We start from the raw sequence: 20,806 nt of genomic DNA, 5'->3' as shown, positions 1-20,806 counted from the left end.
TAGAAGTTTTGCCAAGTTTGGCCAAGTTTGGCCAAGTTAGTCGCGGCATGTCAAAGTTCAAGTGGAGGAAATCAAGCGGGTTGCGTCTCTGCAGCGTCCTAGGGGCGGCAGTTGTCCACCAGGATGTTGGTGTGCCTGTTTAGCCGTTCAATTTGCACATCCTGACAATCGCTTCCTTAATCTAAGAGGTTTCCCACTTAGAGTGGATTTCCTTATTATAGTGGAACTACATACATATGGGGATTGGAGATTATAATAAACATGGATTCCTGCCATGATAGATAGCGATAGCTTGAAATGTTGTGTGAAATCTCTGATGTAAATATTAATACATCCTTTTCTATAATTATTAGAAATTTTAGGTAATAAGCAAATTATATCATATGCACTTGGATCAGATAGAAATTTCAAATAATTTTAACAAATTCATCAATTTGTTGAACCGAATCCATAGTCACCGACCTAGCAGTTGGGTCAATAATATTTGTTGCAAAATCTGTATTAGTGAATTACAGTAATCGCTTAACTTCAACTATTTATGCTAAAGTGTAGGTTGTACGTATGTCCATCTTTTGTTGTTACAAGCAGTGTCCAGTGTCCACATCCAGCACAGCCAAATCCAAACGCTACGTTTCTTGTTAAGCTATCAAGAAAACACATAAAAGTTAGCAACATGTTAAGCAAATGGCTTCAAGCACTCACGGTTTATATGCTGCATAGGGACTCATGCAACTGATTTGCTGGTTTGGTCTCGAACTTTTCCATACTCTAACCCGAGCTCTTGGATTGGACCATAACTGGTTCTGGTATCTGAAAATTTAATAAATTCTCTTCTCTAATCCTTACCTGAATATTTAATTAAAAGCCCACCGAATACAAAAATAAAAAGTCACATTATAAGTTTTTTTTTTAAACAAATTGTTTATATTTGCTTGAGATTTTATGTTTTTTTTTGTGTTTTTTTTTTTTTTTTTTGTAAAACTTTGTTTTAAGTTGTTCTCTCATTTATCCGATTTTGTGTTTCATTTTGTATATAAATAATAATACTTATGGCTACAATATAGTAAACGTTTTTCGATTCAGTATTTTTGTTTGTTGTGTTTTTTGTCACTGTAAATTGAATTGTTTTGAGTGTATAATTGAACTGATTTGGGCCAAGCTGGAGAGGCTTGAGCCTGTTTGTGTGTGAGTGTAGGTGTGGAAGTGTGGATAATGAAACATTTGTTGTTGTAATCGAAAAACTGCAACAATTGCAACTAACAAAGCTAAAGTTACATGTCATACGCACTAAATATCATATATGTATATATAAGTATATATAATTTTTGTTTTCAAACTTAGCAGCTAGGAGTTGTTGTTTTTGTTGTTGTTGTTTCATTTGTTACTGAATTAAATGTACAATATTTACACTTAAGAAATTTGCTAATAGTTTACGATTTGACGCATAGTTTGCGTTTTCTCAATACAATTGCATTTTGCTTTTCATTTGTTTACATTGGAGCGCCCTGGGCGGCGATTGCTTTATAAGTGTGGGTTTGGGTGCAAGGATTTTAAGGGTGGTAGGGGGGAGGATGGAGGCAACATGCACATTTCACAACCTGAGTGCTTTTGCTACAACAATTACAAATTGAATACTGCTTGCTTGGAGTTCCGCATCAGCGGGCAACGCATGACCAGCACGAGCTGCTACCGCCGACGCATTCGAAGGCTTACAACGGATACTAACTGCCGACCATGATGTGAGCGGGCTGTTCAAGCTCATTGTCGTGCAGCCTGGAGCTGGCCACAGTGCCGCGTCCGCCGCTCTTAAAGAGCTCATCCGAACTAAGCTTGCAACTGGGCACCAGCTCCGTAAACTCTGAACCCAATCCAAACTCCATGTCCAGAAAACCATACTCCCAGGTATTGGCACCCGCTGACACATTGGAGCTTATGCTGCTCACATACGACGAAGTCAGCGAGTGTGTGGCGGATGAAATCGTCGAGAGCGTTGTAAAGGTAGCGGTGGTGTTGCTGCTCGAACTGGAGCTGCTGTTGCTGTTGCTGTTACTGTTGCTATTGCTGCTGGGCACGGTGGTAAAGCTGCCGCTAAAAGCCAACGTTGAGCTGGCGCTCGTGCTTGCTATGCATACAGGCACCGCTGTGGGCGTGGCAGCTGCCGGCAGTATGGTAAACAGATCGTTGTTGTTGAGCGGATCGAGCGCTGATTGCGAGCTCAGACTAAGCACCGAACTCCAGTTAATGGAACGCGTGGAGTCGTCATCAGCATAGCCAGAATCACTTGAGTCACAAGCGCTGCTTGCCACAGTGGAGCTAGAGGTGTTGCTGCTGCTGCTACTGACGCTGCTGCTTACAGCAGCAACTGTTGCCACTGTTCTGCTGCTAACGGGAGCTACGCTGGGGCTGCTGATAGGCGCAACAGCAGTTGACGTTGCGGCCGATGTTGTAGCTGCTGGCGCTGGCACTGTTGCTGTTGCTGGTACTGGAACTGATGCGGCTGCTGCTGGTGTTGGAGTCTGGCAGGTGGTGGGGAAAGGCGTGGCGCGTCCGGATTGCGACTCCCGGAAGGGATAGTGATCGTAGGGATGCAACGTAGTGCTGCCGGACGTATCACAGTTATTAGACGCACTCGTTTGGAAGCCAGCGTTAGCTGCAGCGCCAGTTGTTGTAGTTGCTGCTGCTCTATAGGCGGGCGGCGGCGTTTCCAAACGTTCGTGGTAGCCCAGCGGCGGCAGCGGCTGAAAGTTGGGCGTCTGTGCCAACTGCTGGTAGTGATCCATGTTGGCCAAACGTGCGCAATTTAGGACAGGAGCATACTCTTGCTGTACATGATGCAGTGGCGCTGGCGGCGATTGCTGTTGTTGTTGTTGTTGTTGTTGCTGCTGCTGCTGTTGTTGTTGCTGGTAGGCTGGATGATACTGCGCTGCTTGCGCTGCTGCTGCTGCAGCGGCGGCGGCGGCAGCAGCAGCCTGCTGATGATGCTGCTGGGCAGCCTGATGCAGCTCCTTGGCCTCGGTTTCGATCTCGCGATCGATGCGCTTGAGCGTATTGCAGATGAGCACGGATCGATAGAGCGACTGCTCGGATACCTGGCGGAAGCGTGAGAGCTTGAACATGGACAAATTGCGTATCTTAAGGCGCGTGTCTTTGTAGCAACTACGATTGGCACTGCACCAGCTGCCACGTCCGTCGCAGCAGCGTTTCAGCGGCAGGCCATGGAGTGGTATGGGGACAAAGGGGGTGCTTGCGGCACCGCCATTGCTGCTGGGCAGCGCACTGACGGGCGTGGAGCTCGAGGCATTACTGCAGCCTAGATCCAAATAGGACTTGCCGTTCTCGGCACAGCGAATGGTCTGCTGGGAGGCTTGTTGGGCGTAGACAACGCTGTTGCCGCCATTCTCATAGAATTGCTGTTGCTGTGCGCTGCTGGGCGTAGCCGCAGCAGCTCCTGAAGCGCCAGTTGTTGTCCATTGCGGAGGCGCAAAGCCACGCGGCGTCATATGCTGTGGGCTGCCGGTCCGTGAGCAGTTCTGCTGTGGGAAAGGCTCCGAGTAATAGGCAGGTCGACTGCCGTAGCCGGGGGCATAGCTGCGCTGTTGCTGCGCTGCGGCGGCGGCGGCAGCAGCAGCAGCGGCCTGTTGTTGATGCTGTTGCTGTTGTTGTTGGTGCTGCTGCTGTTGTTGCTGCTGCTGCTGTTGTTGTTGCTGCTGCTGTGCTGCTGCTGCTGCTGCTGGGCAAAGGGATGATAGCGCATGGGACAGTAGGTGGGAATAATGCTTTCCTCCTCCTCATAGTCATCCTCAAAGTCATCATCATCGTCGTCCAGCTCGTCGGCACTGAGCAGTGTGGTGGCCAGCGTCGAACGTGTTCCAATGCTGCCCCAAGGATCGCTGGGCACGGCAACTGCTTGCAGCTTGGAAATGCAGTCGACAGGCTCGCTGTTGGGCGCTGTAACAGGCGTGGCGGCCGTAGACCAGGGCTCGCAGGGCACAGCGGCAACCACTTCCAGTTTGGCAATGCTATCCTCTGGAATGGCGGCGCTGGCTGTGGGCGGCAGCGGCACCTCTGCGGCGCATTTATTGCTGCTACTGTTGTTGTTGTTGTTGTTGCTGGTAGTAACTTCATCACCGTTGCTAATAATACTTTGCGCTGGCTTGGCGCTCTCCACATCGTTGTTGTTGGACTCGGGGATTGCTGTGGATTGCTCCGTTGTCTTATGCTGTTGCTCCTCGAGCGACTCCAGGTAGTTGTTGTTGTTGATAGCCCATTTGTTGGCTTTGACGGGCGGCGGCGCACAATTGCCCGTGTAGGTGGTGTTGGCATCTTTGCCGTCAAAGGTCAGCTCATGCTTCCGCTTGGTAGCGGCTGTTGCTTGAAGACCCATGGCTGAATTAACCTGCCCAAACGAAAAGAAATCGAAAGTTGAGCATTTTAGTCAATGGTTCAAAGGCAAAGCAAATACAAACTTAAAGCTAAGCGCTCTTGCCTAAAAGTATGCTAGAAAATTAATCTTGTAGAAGGGGGGGGGGGAGAGTGCTCATAAATTGTATAGCTGTGTGTGCACAAAGGAATAAGCTCGAACCGTAGCCAAAGCCAATGTCAGACGCCTGTCTACGTGATGCTGCGGCAGCCGGAGCGTGGCCAGGACAACGGCAAAGGGCACACACAAAAAACTTATCAAGAAAATGGAAGTCAGCGCAGGCAACGCTAACACCACCACGACCAACGCCACCCAGCTGCCGTCGCAGCCAAGCAGTCAAGCAGGCGGCCCACCCACCCTTGGTACCCCGCTTCCGCCACCGCCACCGCCACCCGGCCTGCCACCCCCGCTGGCATTGCTCATCAACGTTTGCTGCCGCTATTGCTGCTGCTGGTGCTTAGGCTGCTCGGCATCTTCTTAAAATAAAACACAAGCAAGAGACAGCAATCGAAACAGAGACACAAACAACGTTGGTGGGTGGGTGGAGGAGGTCACAGGCATGAGAGCGTGGGACTCTCTTACTCTATCTCTCTTTCGCTGGCACTGGGGCTGGCTGCCTTCAATGTCTTCTACGTCGACGTTGTCGTTGTCGTTGTTATTGTTGCTGTCTTCTCGCATTGCGTTCGTTCAGCACTTCCGCCATTTATGTGAGTTTCGCTGCCTTTTTTCGAAAAACTATTTTTGGTACGCTCTGCGTTTGCTTGAGCTATTCTGTGTGGTGTGTGGAATGGTTTGGAATGGTTGGGCATGGAAAATATTATGAAGCACAAAGTGATCTTTGCTTTTAGGCGCATTGCAACTAAGGCTATTAATTGCCATAAGGTCTACACGATTTTCGAACATGATCAGCACAGTGCTTGAAATTATTTAAAAATTCCAAAAAGTTTTCTTATTTCATTTCTGAAATCTATTGAAAGAAGAAATGTTTTCTAATATTGTGAGCGATATCAGCCGATCATAAAGTTAGCCTAGCTCATGCTTCCAGTGTTGCCAACTGCTTGACAGAGTTGCCACCCCTAAGCTGCACCATTGAACATCTGCGTTGCCGGCCAAGCCTTTGTCAAACTACTTATAAGGGTTGCCATATGCTCGCATATTTCAGAGGGGGAATTACGAGTCGTAACAGCAGCAGCAGCAGCAGCAACAACAGCAACTCGCTTCGGGGTGAGTTTTTCGTTTCATTTCGTTTCGTTTTCATTTGCAGTACTTTATATGTTTATATGTTTTTTTTTTTTCATTCTGTGCTGTTGTTATCGTCATCGAGGTCGTCGTCGTCGTTGTTGTTGCTGTTGCTGTTGCTGTTGTAGCAGTCGCATGTGTTTCACATTTTCCTTGCCCTTTTTATCCAGCCCCGTCGTCTGTTTGTTTGCTCGCCGTCTGCCTGACTGACTGACGGGCCGTTCGTTCATTTGCCTTTGCAACATCGTCAAATTTCAACCCTCGCCCTCGTTTACGCTGCTGTGTTCTGTGCTCTGTGCTGTGTGCAGCTGTATTTTCGGTCGCCTTTGGTTGTGCGCTTGGGCATAGGGGCTGCGACTTTGCCGTCTAGACTCTAGACAACGGCTCATGACTAACTGCGTCGAGCACACATCTTGCAACTTAAGGCGCGCCGTGGCACAAAACGGATCGCTGTTCTTTATTTATTCAAGCGACGACGAGTAGTCATCGTGTAGTGACTCACTTCGTTGTTGCGGTTATCAGCTCAACACGCTCATAGCTCTTATGACTGTGCACACGGCGTATGTGGAATGCTTTTCAAAAGCGCATTGCGCATACGCCTAGTATACTTGGCTAAAATGAACACAGCGCTGGCTTGTTGTCAAAAGCTGCCGTCTCACGACGCACACACAAAAAAAGCTCAGCCTGTTAAGCTTGCGAACGGAAATCAACCCGCCCCTCCCTTCACCAACAAAATAAAGCAAAACTTTCTACGTTAATTTGCGTTCAAAATGTTGTACAACAGCGAGCGGAGAAATTGTTGTTGTTGTTGTTGCGAGTTTAAAGTGTTGCTATCATTATAAGCAACAGCAACAGCAACAACAACGCTGGCCAACAATCAACGGCCGAAAGTCATCCTCAACGCTAGTAGAAGAGCAAAAATTTGATTTGAGGCTGCGTTCACTGAGATTGTGGCTGCGACTCCAACTGTTGGCAGTTGAATTTTATTGCCACACCAGCGACACACACACACACACATACACACACGTATGCACGCTTGCTAGCCAGTTTGAAGCAGCCAGAGTCAGAGCCATAACAACAGCAGCAGCAGCAGCAGCAGCAGCAGCAGCAGTAACAGCAACAACAAAGGCAGTCAGGCAGACCCGTCAAGCGTTCGTTGCTTGTTTTTTGTATTTTTTCTTTTTGTATTTTGCTTTACGCTTCGCCAGCAACTCGTTTCAGTTGGCACTGGCGACGATGACGACGGCAACAGCTACAGCAACAGCAATAGCAACTGCGGCTCTGGCTCTGGCTCCAAATTGACGGCTGTAGCTGACTCGAAAGCTCGCACGCAGCACTGCAGTTGCTGTTTGCTGCTGCAGCAACGACAACAACAGCAACAGCAACATCGTTGTCGTTGTCGCTGCCGTTGTCGTTCGTCGCTACCTTCAAATTCCACAATATTCAAGTTTCAGGTTATGAGCCAACCAAGCGACCGTACAGCCAACGAAATAAACGACCAACCAACCAAGCAAGCAAGTAGTGAACCAACCTGAGAGCCAGTCATCGTCAAAACAACAGCAGCAGCAACAGCAACAACATGAAATGTGTGCCCGAAAGCCAAAGCCAAGCCGAGAGCCCCAGAGTCTCGGAGCCAGGCCAACAGTTGAAACGTCGCGACGTCCGCTTTAGCTCTGCACAGTGGTGCAAAGCATGCCAAAATATGTTATGTTGAAAAAACTATCAATATTCATTTAAAAATGACTGTAATGTGGCATTGGGTCTAAACTTATATTCCCTTTTTTATATATTTCCAATATTTGATGCAAACAAATAATATTGGTACCACTGTGGCGGCCTCGCGTGGCACCGCTCAAAAGTCGACTTCAGCATTAAAGTCGGTCGCTAGCTCGATTGCCAGCCAGAGCTCTTCGCTTGGGGTCTGTAGCTCAGAGCCTCTAAGGTTTGGCTAAAAACAAAAAAAAAACGCTGTCATTTATATGTGTGTGTGTGTGTTGTGAACACTTTTGAATTCTTCGGCTGAAGCACAAGCAACGTGCGATGGCAACGACTACAAAACGTAATGAAACAACAACAACAACAGCAAATAACGAAATAAAGCCAAGTTTCAGCTTTCGTAGTCGTAGTCGCTGTCTGCGCTCGAGTTCGGCTGCGAGCTCAAGTCTGGGCTTATAAGCCGCCGATCTTACAAGCAATTTAAATATACAAAGCACAAAGAGGAAGAAGAAACTTTATAAACATAAAAATAAGCAGCAGCAGCAGCAACAGCAACATAATAAAAACCAGCTACGAGCTGCTTCTGCTGTTGTTGTTGTTGTTGCTGTTGTGTTTTTCGACACTGGAGTTCAACTGGCAACTGACGATGGCGGCTGCTCATCATAATAAAAATGAATTGAATTGAAGACCGTCTTCTGCTCGGCCTGAGCCTCTGAGGCTGAGAGCTCTACGCAGCGAGGGCGTAGCGCTCAAGATGTTGGCGCACTGATATGTCTTGTTGTTGTTGTTGTATTTCCCATGCTGGTTGTTGCCTTTGCGCTTGGGTGAAAACTCGCCTCTGCACCCACGACAACAACAACAACTACAACAATCGGAGTGTACGCAGTTATTTACGTATAGCGGCACATTATGCGGTGGGAAAGCAAAGGGCTTTTATTTTTGCTTTTATATAAAACTAGCCTAAATACGTAAATCGTCGCAGTCATGTATGTTTGACGAACTGCAGCCTGAAGTTTAGGCTAAGCGGGATGGCGCGTTCGCGTGCTCGCAGGTTGAGCGATTGGAGTGTGGCAAGGTTAATGCGACGTGTAAAATGGGGGGAGTGCGGCAAGGGCGAGGGCGGTTTGAGTAGTTTGTTATATGCGCATATTTTTGCGTCGGTTATTTCATGTTGCCGCATGCCGCATGCCTCACGAAGTGTGCGCCACACGATTGAGAGCGTAGCGTCCGATGTGGATGCTCAATGGTGGCGTCGTCAACGTTGTTTGCTCTTGTTGTCGCTGTCGATTGGCGCTGCAGGAAGCAAAATCAGCTGTTTTTGGCGAATTTAGAGCAATTTTCAATGCGGCCGCCTTTTGTGGTTTTGCTTACATGTGTGCATGTGTGTGTATGCGTGTGAGTGTGTGAGTGTATACGTTTGGGGAGTTTTATATTTTGAGAGTACGTGTGTGAGTGTGTGTGTGTGTTTTTTTTTGCAATGCCTTGTCGAAGATTTATAAGCAACATCAGCCGCAGCAGTAAAGCTGGTGACATTGAAAATTTGCAAGGCACAGCTGATGGAGTCAGCGAAAGTGAGGCTGGGGGGAAGCGACAGCTTGTTACCCTGTGTGTCTGTCTGTATGTCTGTCTGTCTGTCCATGTGTGGCTACAGCTGATGCTTGTATGCTGGTTACCCCAGTCATGACTTTGGTCAATGAACCAGCAACATTCCATTGATATTTGTATTTCTCTGCGTTTTGTTTTGCATATGCAGCAGCATATTGTATCGGGAAAATCAGCTGTTTAGTTTGGCTAGCGCTTGGTCACATTTCGGGCAAACTGAGCTGAGCTCGCTACAAATCCTAAGCCATGCTGCCTGCACTCAAAAACCAACCCTGCTACCTACGCCATAGCTAGGCACTAATCCTTGACAAAGGATGCATCGCATTAGGCACGCCTCGACTCTCGACTCTCTGGCTACCTGCGAGCAAGAACGCCACAACTATCGATCGATCATTGAACACAACTCAACTGACAGTTTTTCCAGTGAAGCTAAAAAGACACTGGCTATACGACAATCAAAACTCAGGCAATATCAACCTGTTGGTTAAGCGCTAATAAGAAATTGATAAAGGTCTATTGGAGGCAATATGTCAATTTGACTGATGAAGGTTTTGAAAACGGGGGAATTTCGCTTTCCTTACTTCTATAACTTTAGGTGATATGTGCATCTCAACTGATAAGCTGCGAGCGAAAATCATTATTTGAACCTCTTAGTTATGCTACAAATATTTAAATGTCATAAGCCAATACTATATTAAATTATAGCACGTCCATATGTTAATTACGCTAGTGCCAAAAGCCTGACGTTTAATTCTGATTGTTGTAGTTGTTGCCTTTGTAGCTTATCGCGCGCCACTGATAAGAAATTTCAGCGTATGGCCTAACGGCAAGTGCGCTAATCACTCAGGGACCAGGGCTGGCTTAAAAAAAAATAAAATAAATAAAAACAACAACAGCAACAATAGAAAAGAGAGAAGAAATACAATTGCCGTTAACAATCGTCATCGTCGTTTTCGTACACTGCGCAAATTGCACGACGACTATGAAATGACTGCCAGTTCGCAAACAGCTATCAAGTATGTACAGATGTACGCATACACATACGTATTTACGTACATACGTATGTATGTATGTACATACACATATACATACATATATATGCGCAGCCAAGCCACAGCGCGGCCCGCTTCGTAAACACAAAATTACAACAACGAATGCTATGAAGAAAAAAAATATATTGTATATGTATGTATGCATACATTGAGTTTCCACATCGCAGCCGGGCGATGGTAATGCTGACTCGGCTGACAGTCGCGGGAATGAGAGAGAATGCCATATAAAAATACACACACACACACATTCATATAGATATATATATATATAAGTATATCTATATGTATATATGCACGTTTGTATATACAGCTATGTAGCGAGAGCAAACGAGCGAGTACAGTCGCACAGTTAAAAATAAAGTGTGGGCCAGAGAAGAGCGTGAGAGCGAGAGAGGCAAGACTGCTGAGTATCTCATACGAAGAAGAAGAGAGCGTGCGTGCGTATGTATATGCGATTGTGTGTGTGTGTGTGTGTGTGTGTGTGAGGGTAAAACAACAAAGCAGCGACTGCATGTATATGTGTATTTTGTAGTACGAAGCAGAAAAAGAGGCAACAACAACAACAACGAAAAATAAAATGATGGCGGCAATGGCGACTGACTTGGCAGTGTTGCGTTCCGATTTTTGTTTCAAATTGTCGTCGCTGCTGCTGTTGCTGTTGCTTTTGCTTTTGCCGTTGTTGTTGCTTTGGGGTTTCGAAAACACTTTAAAGCACTGGCAAGAAGCAGCACCAGCACAGCCGCAACAGCAAACAGCCGATTTCTAGTGCATTTCGCTTAGAATGGCAACAAAACAATAAGCCAACCAAAAACAAAAAACGGTCAGACTTTTATTGAAGGGTGCTGCCGCCTTTGCTGGTATATCGCATTCGAATACTTTTTTGTATTCGCAATCGCGTTCGCTGGCGTTATTTGTACTCGTAATCATATGCTCGCTGCTCGCTAATTGAACTAAAGGTTTCGCCCTCTCTGCGTGTGATGAGAATATTGGGCGCGCGAAATGACGTCTATTTGAATAAAGACAAGACTATTCCTAAAACTAATAGTTAAATAATCTCCAAGCCAAATACCACTATATGCCCAAAACTAATGGTAGAAAAATCTTGAAGCGACACATATTATTATAAAAATATATTCTATGTTTTTTTTTTGTCAAGAACATGGAACTGTTTTCTATAAATTTAAGTTTTGCCAGCATTTAGCACTAGATTCATTAAGGCTAGCACTAGATTCATTAGTTGCGCGTCTGATCAGCAGCTTGACTTGTGCTGTCAGTCGTTAGCGCAGACTGGAGTGTAGTTTAAGTTTAAGCGCCGTTTGCCATCGTGTCAACGTCAACGTGCTGGTGTCCGTGTCGTTAACGGTACTACACGGCAACAGCAGCAGCAGCAGTAGCAGCAGCAGCAGCAGAAGCAGCACGCAGCCCAAAGAGCCCTAACCAGCGACGTACACACATTCAATAAAGCAAAGCCAAAGCCGAAGCCACCCACTCGGTGGGCGCTACGTTGATGACGTTGACTCCACTGGCCCACACCTAGACAGTGTAGGAGCGAAGAGCATGGACAGAACCCAGCTAAAGAGCAAGCGAACAAGCAACGGAAAACCCCCCAAAATCCCTCCCGAAACTCCAAACTGTTTATAAAATAACCTTATTTCACACACACACACACAAACATGCATATATAACTGCTTGTGTGTGTGTGTGTGTGTTTGCCGCTAGAGCTATAACGCCCACGGGCTTGCCCCGACTCCTGCTACCCCACTCGCTCGCTCATAGTTTATGCCTGACATTATAATAATATTATATTCCTTATAATATAATGGGTGGACAGCCACCCACTTTGGCGACTGCGCACTGGGCGACGTACCGGCTTTTATAAACGAACCATCTACTACTCGTACCTACCCACAGAAAGGGTGGGGTGGGCGGTAAGCTCGGCTCCTGCTGCTGCTGCTGCTGCTGCTGCTGCTGCGACTGCTGGTGGTGGTGTTGGTGTTGGGATTCTATGCGAGTGTGTGTGGTGAAATATGCCATGACGTATAAAAGCTAAAAACGTTGGCAAATATAATGAAATTGGGTGAAATGCGCCCGCTCTCAAAACCCCCCACACACAAACTCGCTCTCTATATCTCTCTCTTGCTCTCTCTTCTTGAGGGGTGGCAGTTGGGGAGCTGACATAATAAAGCCTACCACTGCCAGGATGTTGCTGACTCTGTAGCTATAGCTTCTTGCTGCTGCTACTCTTGCTACTGCTGCTCCTGCTCCTGCTGCTGTGGGGTGTTGATTGGGCTGTATGGTGGTGGAGGTTTTGGGCCATGGATGCTATGAAAACCACTTTTCGAATTGCATGTTGTACGTGGGAGGGAGGGCGACAAGCGAGCGAGGTGAAGCGAGACGAGAGGATTCAACGTACTCGTTGATTGTCAAGCGTGTGGCAGAGGCATGAGAAATGAAAATGGTATCGTGGACAACAGCAGAGAGTGAGCGAGAGTGGGTGGTAAGGTTGTTACTGCGCTGCCGCCGCACGATAACTTTAATTTAGCTTAATGGAAATTTTGCTCAGCGCAAAAGTTTACTTTATATTTGAGCGCATCCTGTCATTTGGCTTGGTTTAAGTCCGAGCTGAAAGAAACGAGTTGCAAGCTCAAGTGGCGGCTTGCTAAGTAGGTGACGCAACCGCAAATTTACCGCAAAAGCGATTTAATAATGCTAATAGTGTGCGTGCAATCTACAAGCCTTTCGCCATAAATGTATCTGTAGCTCTTACACTCTATGCGTATCTCTGGCTATTGCTGTAGCTGTAGCTGTAATTGTAATTGTCATGGCTCGTCTCGTCACGTCATCGTTGGCAGCGCCATTTACGTTGCCGGTGAATCCCCATTGCCCCTTTGGTGCAAACAAGTGCAAGTGATGCGCATTCATTGATAAGATTTTTGTACAACGCGGCCGTAACAACAGCTGGTTTTTGCCACTGCCACTGTTGCATGCTTTGGGCATACATTACAAGTTGCAACGCAACGCAACGCAACGCATCGCGTAGTAAATCCGCCATATAAGCGTGTGGCACGTTTCAAGTTTGTAAATCTGTTAAGCAAGCCCCCCAGTCAATCGGTCACTGCAAGCGAGATCACATGGTCGATGGTCAATGTCTTGGATTTGTCAGTTTGTCAGCGAGTATTTGCTTTGACAAATTAGCTGGCAGTTCAGCACTAAAACAAAGCTACAGCTGATCATGGCAGTATTTGTTTATCGATAATAAAGTCTAGCCACCGCAATTACATTTCATTGATTCTATAATGCTGCTTATCTATAATAATATAAACTCTTTGGTATGCTAAGTGTTATCTATGGGTTAAGGTAATTATTATAAAGAGTTAGATAAAATTGTAAGTAGCTCGAACATTAATTAATAACAATATATTTGTTGTGTATATAATACAACAACTTTATTTTAGTGCCACTGCATTAGAGATAGTACGAGAGAGAATGAGAGAGAGAGAGAGAGCGAGAGTTAACAGCTTGTAGCTCTGCTCTGCAAACAATTTCAGCGACTTAACGACTTTACTTCCTGTCCAAAGTCGTGACTTTAGTCGATTACTCATGCGCGAATATTTGCCTGCCAGCAGAGAGTCCCCCCCAACCCCACCCTCAGTTTGTTTGGTTTTATTTTTTTGTTAACCAGCAAGTGCCGAAATGGCCATGCGGCTTTTTGTTTACATTTTTGCGTCAAGGCTGCGGCAAGAGCAGGATTTTAATATGCTTGGCGCGCGCCAAGGACAGTGTCGGTGGCACAAGGTGCTGCAACCCTTAAATCGTTTTATTTGCTATTGTTGCTGTGCCCTTTCGCCTTATCATAATTTTAAACTTTTTTTGCGCTCATTGAGCGAGCTTTTCGCTTTCAGTAGCGCACTTGACCGAAGCAACAAGTTTAAGAAGCGGGCCAAACTGTAAAGGCAACAGCCAAATGGGCCGCAAAGGATAATAATTGTATTAATGGCAAGCACACGTCCAAACTCACACACACACACAATCATACATATACAGTAAGACACAAAAGGAGGCAGCTTATGCATGTGTGTAAGCAAGAAGAGAGGACAATGATGATGATGATGATGTCGACGACGACGCAAAAGTCGTGCCCCCAAACGCATTTTTATGGCAGCGCAGACTTTCGTACAAGTGTGTGTGTGTGTGTGTGTGTGTGTGTGTGTGTGTTGTGTATCCTGCCTGCCACATGCATGCAAATAAAGCAATGCATCCAAGCCAAACCAAAGTAAGTAAACCCACAAGTAAAACGAGCGACCAAGTCGCGTTTTCGCCTTCGCGTTTTCATTCATAAAATCGAAGAGTAAAGAAAATGGCACAGGAGGCTGCCCCAGCCTTAGCACAGTCAGCCCACAACAGACCATGCCCCCCATTTTCGGGCCTGTGCTACCAATAACTCAAAAGGCGCGCGCATTCGCCGCACTTGTGTTAATGTATCTGAAAGTGAAATCAAATGCGCCAACAATAATAACAACAACGAAAAGCCAGCAGAGTGGTTAAGCGAGACAGACAGACAGACAGACCGAGAGGCAGGCAAGCGGTTGGTCAGAGCTCCAAATGATTCCGGCCGTAACGGACGGGCGCCAACTTCAAACTATTTTTGTACGGCCAAGCGACAACAGCGCTGGCCAACAGCATCGATGCGTCGCAGCTGACGCCGCTGCCGCAGTCGCTGTTAACGACGCTGCCTGCTCAATTAAGTGAATTAAGTCTCGTGCCGGAATTTGCACCAACCCAAAATGAAAACAATAACAATACACCAACACACACAGAGAGAGAGACACACACACATGAGAAGAACAATTAAAAAGAATCATAAGGAAAATGTTCGTAATGATAACACAATTTAAACTTTTGCCCTCAAACAATGCTTAAGCAAAGAGCAACTATTTGGTTAACTTAAATGATTATTTAAGCAAAATTACACTTAAAAAACTTGAAAAACTTTGTGTTTTGAAAATAAATAAGTTAAGCTAAAAGCAACTTATGCTTGTATGTATGACATAGATTTTATCCATTTGTACTTAATAAAATAATAAAAGCACAAATGATGTAAAATGCATTTATTAGCGAATGTGCTTATTGCTTAAGATTTTACTTCTGCATCTATTTGTTTACCTTTTGCTTAAGCATTTCTTTTGCTTTGCTCTCTGTCTTTTGTTTTGATTGTCGAGTTGTCTGGCTGTGTGTAATTAATTAAATGGCGCCCAAAGTTAGCGGCCAGCTGCGACGCCAGCAGATTGTTTGCTGCTGCTGCATTAGCTTAGCATTAGCGACAGCGACGTCAACTTCGACGTCAAGCTAAGCAGCAGCAGCAGCAGAAGCAGCAGGTACAGCGAGTTTTGTCGGCTATTTAGCATATTGTGTTTATTGCAAATGTGTGCCAATAGATGGCGCTGCATGATGGCAATAGCAGCACGTGCAACATTGCTGTATTGTTTACAATGATAAGCAACTGCAAGGGTGTTAGTAAGCGCATGTCTGTGTGTGTTCGTGTCTGCGCCTGGTTATAATCCTGACTGCACAAACATATGCAAGCGAAGAAGTGCCTAGTCATGCCACCTACACGCACACACACACACACACACACACACACACACAGACTCATTGAAACGTAGACTAACCAACCACCCACGCAGGCAGGCAGGCAGCCAGCCAGCCAGTCAGCCTAGCTTGGCTTGGCTTGGCCTGGCAGTCGCCAGTGAGCAGGCAATGCCAATAAGCGTTGGCGGCACTGCAAATTCCGCATCGAAACCACATGTTGAAGCTTCATAGAGTTTTTACGCTCATTTCTAAGTAAAAGGTGCAACAACATACGCACACACACATATACAGTCATGTGGTGCAAGTTTGTTTGTATGGCACCTCGATTGGTGGGCAGACGGGGATGCCACCTGCATGATTCACCACAAATATGCTTATGAATGAAAGCGTGAGCTAAACACAACCCTAATATACTCAATCTCTTATCAGCAAGCTACTACAAGCTAACGTCAAGTTCATGCTGATAATTGTTTCTGGGAACTCCGACAAGTTAACAGAGATCTAGCAAAAGACTGAATACATATATAAGCATCAGCTTAACAATTAACAATTATGCTTATTGATCCTTAATAGTAATTTTGATTTGTTCAAATGCTACACACTATATCATTTATATATCATTATTATAAATTTTGAAAAATTTAAATCTTTTGATCTTTAGCTGCATCAATTGTAATTCCAATCCGTGGTAGCATATATTTATTTTATCTAATTGCATTTGCTGCATATCTATAATATGATAACTCACCTCTGTGCACATTGTAGGCTGAGCCGTTCTTAAAGATGCGCGCTTGCTGCGTGTATCCAATTTACCAAAATAGCCACTGGCCGTTGCAATTAAATAATAAGCGAAATGATTTTGTGTTTCTTGTGTGCGCTTCTGTGTTTTTGTGTGGCTGCAACACCTAACGTTAGCTGTTGTTGCACTTGTTTATATTGCTGTTGCTTTGTCTCAGTCACTTGGCTAGAATATCCTAAGCGTGCACTTAAACTCACAGGGCAACCAAATGTGGCAGCCTGGAGCCAGCCGCTTGGACCACCACATCACAATGAGCAGATGACATTTTCGGGCACTAGTAACCAAATTCTTATTATGTTCCTTGCTTGCACATTTATTAAATATTATAAAATTAAATTTTATTCTTTTTTTATAGCCAATTTTAGCACGTTGCACATACACAATTTGAACTATATAGATTTATGTTTTGGTAAATTGCACAATTGCTTATGGAAATGTTATTTTGTGGATCTTTTGAATTACGCGCGCTCTGTTTAGTACGGGGCACAAGTAAAAATTTACGTCGAATCTGTCGTCGTATCGGCTTGCGTTGCAACACGAGAGCGAGAGCGACGTGTACCTCAGTCTGCCATGCTAAAATCACAAATAAACTGGCTAGCGCTCAAGAAGCAGCCAGCAGGCAGTCAAAAGCAGCAGCGAACACGAACACACACACACACAGATACAGATACATTCACACAGGCACACAGACGAGCGTTCAGCTACAGATACATTTAGCATTTAGTAAATGCACCCCTGAACAACAGCAGCAGCAGCGTAAGCGTACACACACACACACAAGCACACACACAACGGCAAAAGAGCTCACAACAACAGCGCCTGTAAGTGCGAGAGAGAGTGCTGGACTGCTGAACCGCTCGCACCAAGGCAAGCGCATGACGCGCACTTATGTAAAAAGCATTGAAATTGAACGAGTTTTTAGGCCAGCAGGAAACGTGGCGGGGTAGGGCGACGTTCGCTGCAGCATTGCCAGCTGCACATAAAGCCCAGAGCGTTGCCAGCATTAAAGACTGCCGTACAATGCGAAGCAAAAGCAAATGTTGTGCAAACGGCCCAACTGCCGTGCCGGTCGTAGGAGTGGCTGACGGTTGTTATTTAAAAGCAGCCAGCGTTGCCAGATCCGCCAGCTGAGTGACATGTTTTTCTTTTTTCGAAAGTAACTCGGCTGGGATTGTATAACTCGGCGAGTGAAATGCATTCGATACGTTTAAAAGACTGTAAAATGGCAGCAATCTGTTTTAATATTAAGTCTAAGCAATAAACTATGCTACTTATACAATTATAATAATAAATAAATACCCAGCAAAGTACAACAGTAAATTATACTATTCACAGATACACACACACACACACCGATTTTGTTTAAGGTTTCTAAATTTCCTCTAACTTAGATATTAAAAGAACTTCTCTGTAATTTTATTTTTCCTAATAGTTGCTTTATAATTCTTCAATAAGATATTTTTTAAATTACTGTCAAGTACAAACCAATTTCTTTTGAAAACTCAAAGCAATGTGGCAACGCCCTGGCAGCGCTGCTGAGTAACTGTCTGCCACATACATATAAAAGCAATGTACGCATGGAAGTATCTGTGTGTGTGTGTGTATATATGTATTGTATTTGTGTGCTGGCAATCTTGTCAGTTGGGATTTCGTGTAGTGTTGTGCTGGGTCGTCGTTGTCGTTTATATAAAGGTACATTTCCACATGCGCACACACAGATACAGATGGTATGTGTGTGTGTGTGTGTGTGTGTGCGAGTTTCGTTTTGGTATGCGCGAAGGCAACGCAAAGTGGAAGCAAGATACAATACTGAAAATTGCCGCCGCTGTTGCCCGTTGCCGTCGCAGCGAAAACTAAAACTGAACTCGAACTGTGCTGCGGCTGGCTCTTGCTGTTGCTGTTGCCGTTGCCGTTGTCGTTTGCCATTGCTGCTTTGTTCAACATTTTTGTTTATTTGAACGTTGTATCTGCTGCTGCTGCTGCCGCTGCCGCTGTTCGCTGTTAAATCTATCTGCGAGTCGACTCGACTCGAGTGCTTGGGCATTGGGCACGTCGTCATCGTCAGCGTCGTAGCAGTGCCAGGTACTTTTTTGCTTGTTGTTTTTAGCTCGAGCTCGTCGCCCGCTTCGTGTGCGCTCTGTGCTATTTTATGCGACAGACTGACTGCCAGCCAGCCAGCCAGCCAACCAGCCAGCCTGACTGACTGAATGCCAGGCGAATGTTGTTGCTATTGCTGTTGCTGTTGTTACCATGACGCAGCAGCAGCAACAGCAACAGCAGCAGCAGCAGCGACGCGACGCTACGTTGCTTTGCGAATTTCGCCTTGAAACATTTTTGCCGTTCGCTTTGCTTGCTGAACGGGCTCTTGGCTGAATTATATTTTTCGTTGGCCAGCTTATCTTTTGGCCCAAAAATACAACAGCAGCCAACAACAACAGCAGCAGCAGCAACAGCAACGACAACGAGTGCATTTGCCCAATCGGCATAAAATCGCACGCCCAATTCTAATTCGTTAAGCGAATTTTGATTGAAGGTCAGCTTCAACTCTTTGGCCAAGTTGAAATGCGCGTGAATCTGGACTTCTTATGCGGCCCGTGGACAGAGGCCGACTGACAACACAGACTCTAAACGTCGCGTCGCCTGCAACTGAACCAATTTCTCGCCAATTGATGTTGCGCTCTTGCTTTTGTCGCCATCGCGACTCACATGATGTCATTATTTTTGGCAAGGCAAAGGATCGCTTTTAGAAATTGATAAACAGTAATGAAATTAAGATGATTAACAAATTGAACAGAGAAGACTACAGTTGATCTAATCAAAAATTTGAATTGTATTTTTTTGTAATATAAATTAATAGCAACATATTTTGAAATATTTAAATTAATTTAGCGAACTTGGCGAGATATCTAACGGTCAATCATTTGGCAGTCGACAGGCTTAGCTTGCAACTTTTTCGTATTGTTGCTATTACTATATTATTAATATTACATATATATATATATATATATATATATATATATTTTGTTCCGCCTTGTCGGGTGGTTGTTTAGTTTAATTCGTGACAACGACGCTTTTCACGTGAGAGTAAAAGCTTTGGCTGCAGCGTGGTCGTGTTGCCGCCGCACCATCATAGATGTTGCTGCTGCTGCTGTTGTTGCTGCCACTGCGTCGACAGTTTTGGCGATTTGAATATGTTATGATGTTGCATGTTGGCAACTGGTTTGCTTTATACTCGCGTATTATTCTCTATTGCGTTTACTTCCGAGTTCAATGCAAGCTCTGCTGACGTTGACGCCGCTGCTGCTGCTGTTGCTGCGGCTGCTGCTGTTGCGAGTGCTGCTGTTGCAGATAGCAGAGTTGCGCAACCGCCCACAAGCGTTTGGTCTAACTATGTATGTATGTGTGTGTGTGTGTGTGTGTGTGTCTGTAAGTGCGTGTGAGGCTGCGTCGTGCAAATATTTTTACTCAGCCAGCATTTGCACCCACTTAGAGGCTTTGCCACACACCCGACTGCCACCCACTTTGCCCGCAAGTTTCGCCACCCTTCACAGCCGATTGCGATTTGCCCACATCTGTCCCCATTTAGTGCTAGCCGTTTTGCCGGCACACTTAAAAACACACATGTTGCTTCGCTTTTTAGATTTAGACGGGTTTTTTTTTTCGCACAAAGCAATAACAACAATAACAGCTTGAACGCGATCGTGTTGCAAAACAGGTGGCAGCGCCAGCTTGCAACCAGGAACCATCCTGCACCTTTGTTATTGCCTGTGTTTCAACTTGAATTTTAGTGTGCATCACGAATTGGCATTGTTGCAACTTGCAACTTGCAGCAGCAACCAGCGGAATCCAAAAACGTTAGCAACAAACCAATTGAAATCCTCATTCTGTAGCGTAAGTTGAGAAACGCATTTCAGTTCATATTTAACACCAAGCTGCTGTATGTAAACATATTGTATCAATGTGATTTTTAAGTCACGCATGTGTGAATGATTGTATAAATACAAACAATAACTGCTGATAGGAAAGTAGGTCTCATTATCTTCAGAACGAATTCGGCAAATATTAAAAGTTACAGCTGAGCCTAATGCTCAGCCCAATGATTTAGAATATATATAGATTTATATAGCCACAAATATCTGATTTGCATTTGAATTTAAATGTATCTTTTGTATCTTTTGACAGCCAATTTGGCTCTGACTGCTGTAGCCACAATAATATGAAATCTGCTTGATTATATGCGAATCAAGCGCCACACAATATATGACGCATCAAAAGCTGGTCCCAGCTACAGCTACCTATAGAACTGAACTGATGAACCGCACGGCAGTGCAAATCATAAACGACTGATAAGAAGAAATGCCAAGCATTCGAGCAGGAAGCAAACGAGCA

General features: G+C 45.3%; 1 protein-coding gene across 1 annotated transcript in view; it reads right to left on the bottom strand.

Annotated features, from left to right (window-relative positions):
- Positions 1-982: 982 nt before the first annotated feature.
- LOC108603359 (AF4/FMR2 family member 4) overlaps positions 983-20,806 on the bottom strand; it is a 31,752-nt gene continuing 11,928 nt past the window's right edge. The window contains 2 exon segments of the mRNA XM_017992106.2: positions 983-3,710; positions 3,713-4,396. Coding sequence (XP_017847595.2) covers positions 1,722-3,710; positions 3,713-4,396 — 2,673 coding nt within the window. The 3' untranslated portion in view covers positions 983-1,721.

The sequence above is a fragment of the Drosophila busckii genome, chromosome 3R, assembly GCF_011750605.1.
Source record: "Drosophila busckii strain San Diego stock center, stock number 13000-0081.31 chromosome 3R, ASM1175060v1, whole genome shotgun sequence".
In the NCBI taxonomy this organism is placed as follows: Eukaryota; Metazoa; Arthropoda; class Insecta; order Diptera; family Drosophilidae; genus Drosophila; species Drosophila busckii.
This window is presented reverse-complemented; position numbering and strand designations above follow the sequence as displayed.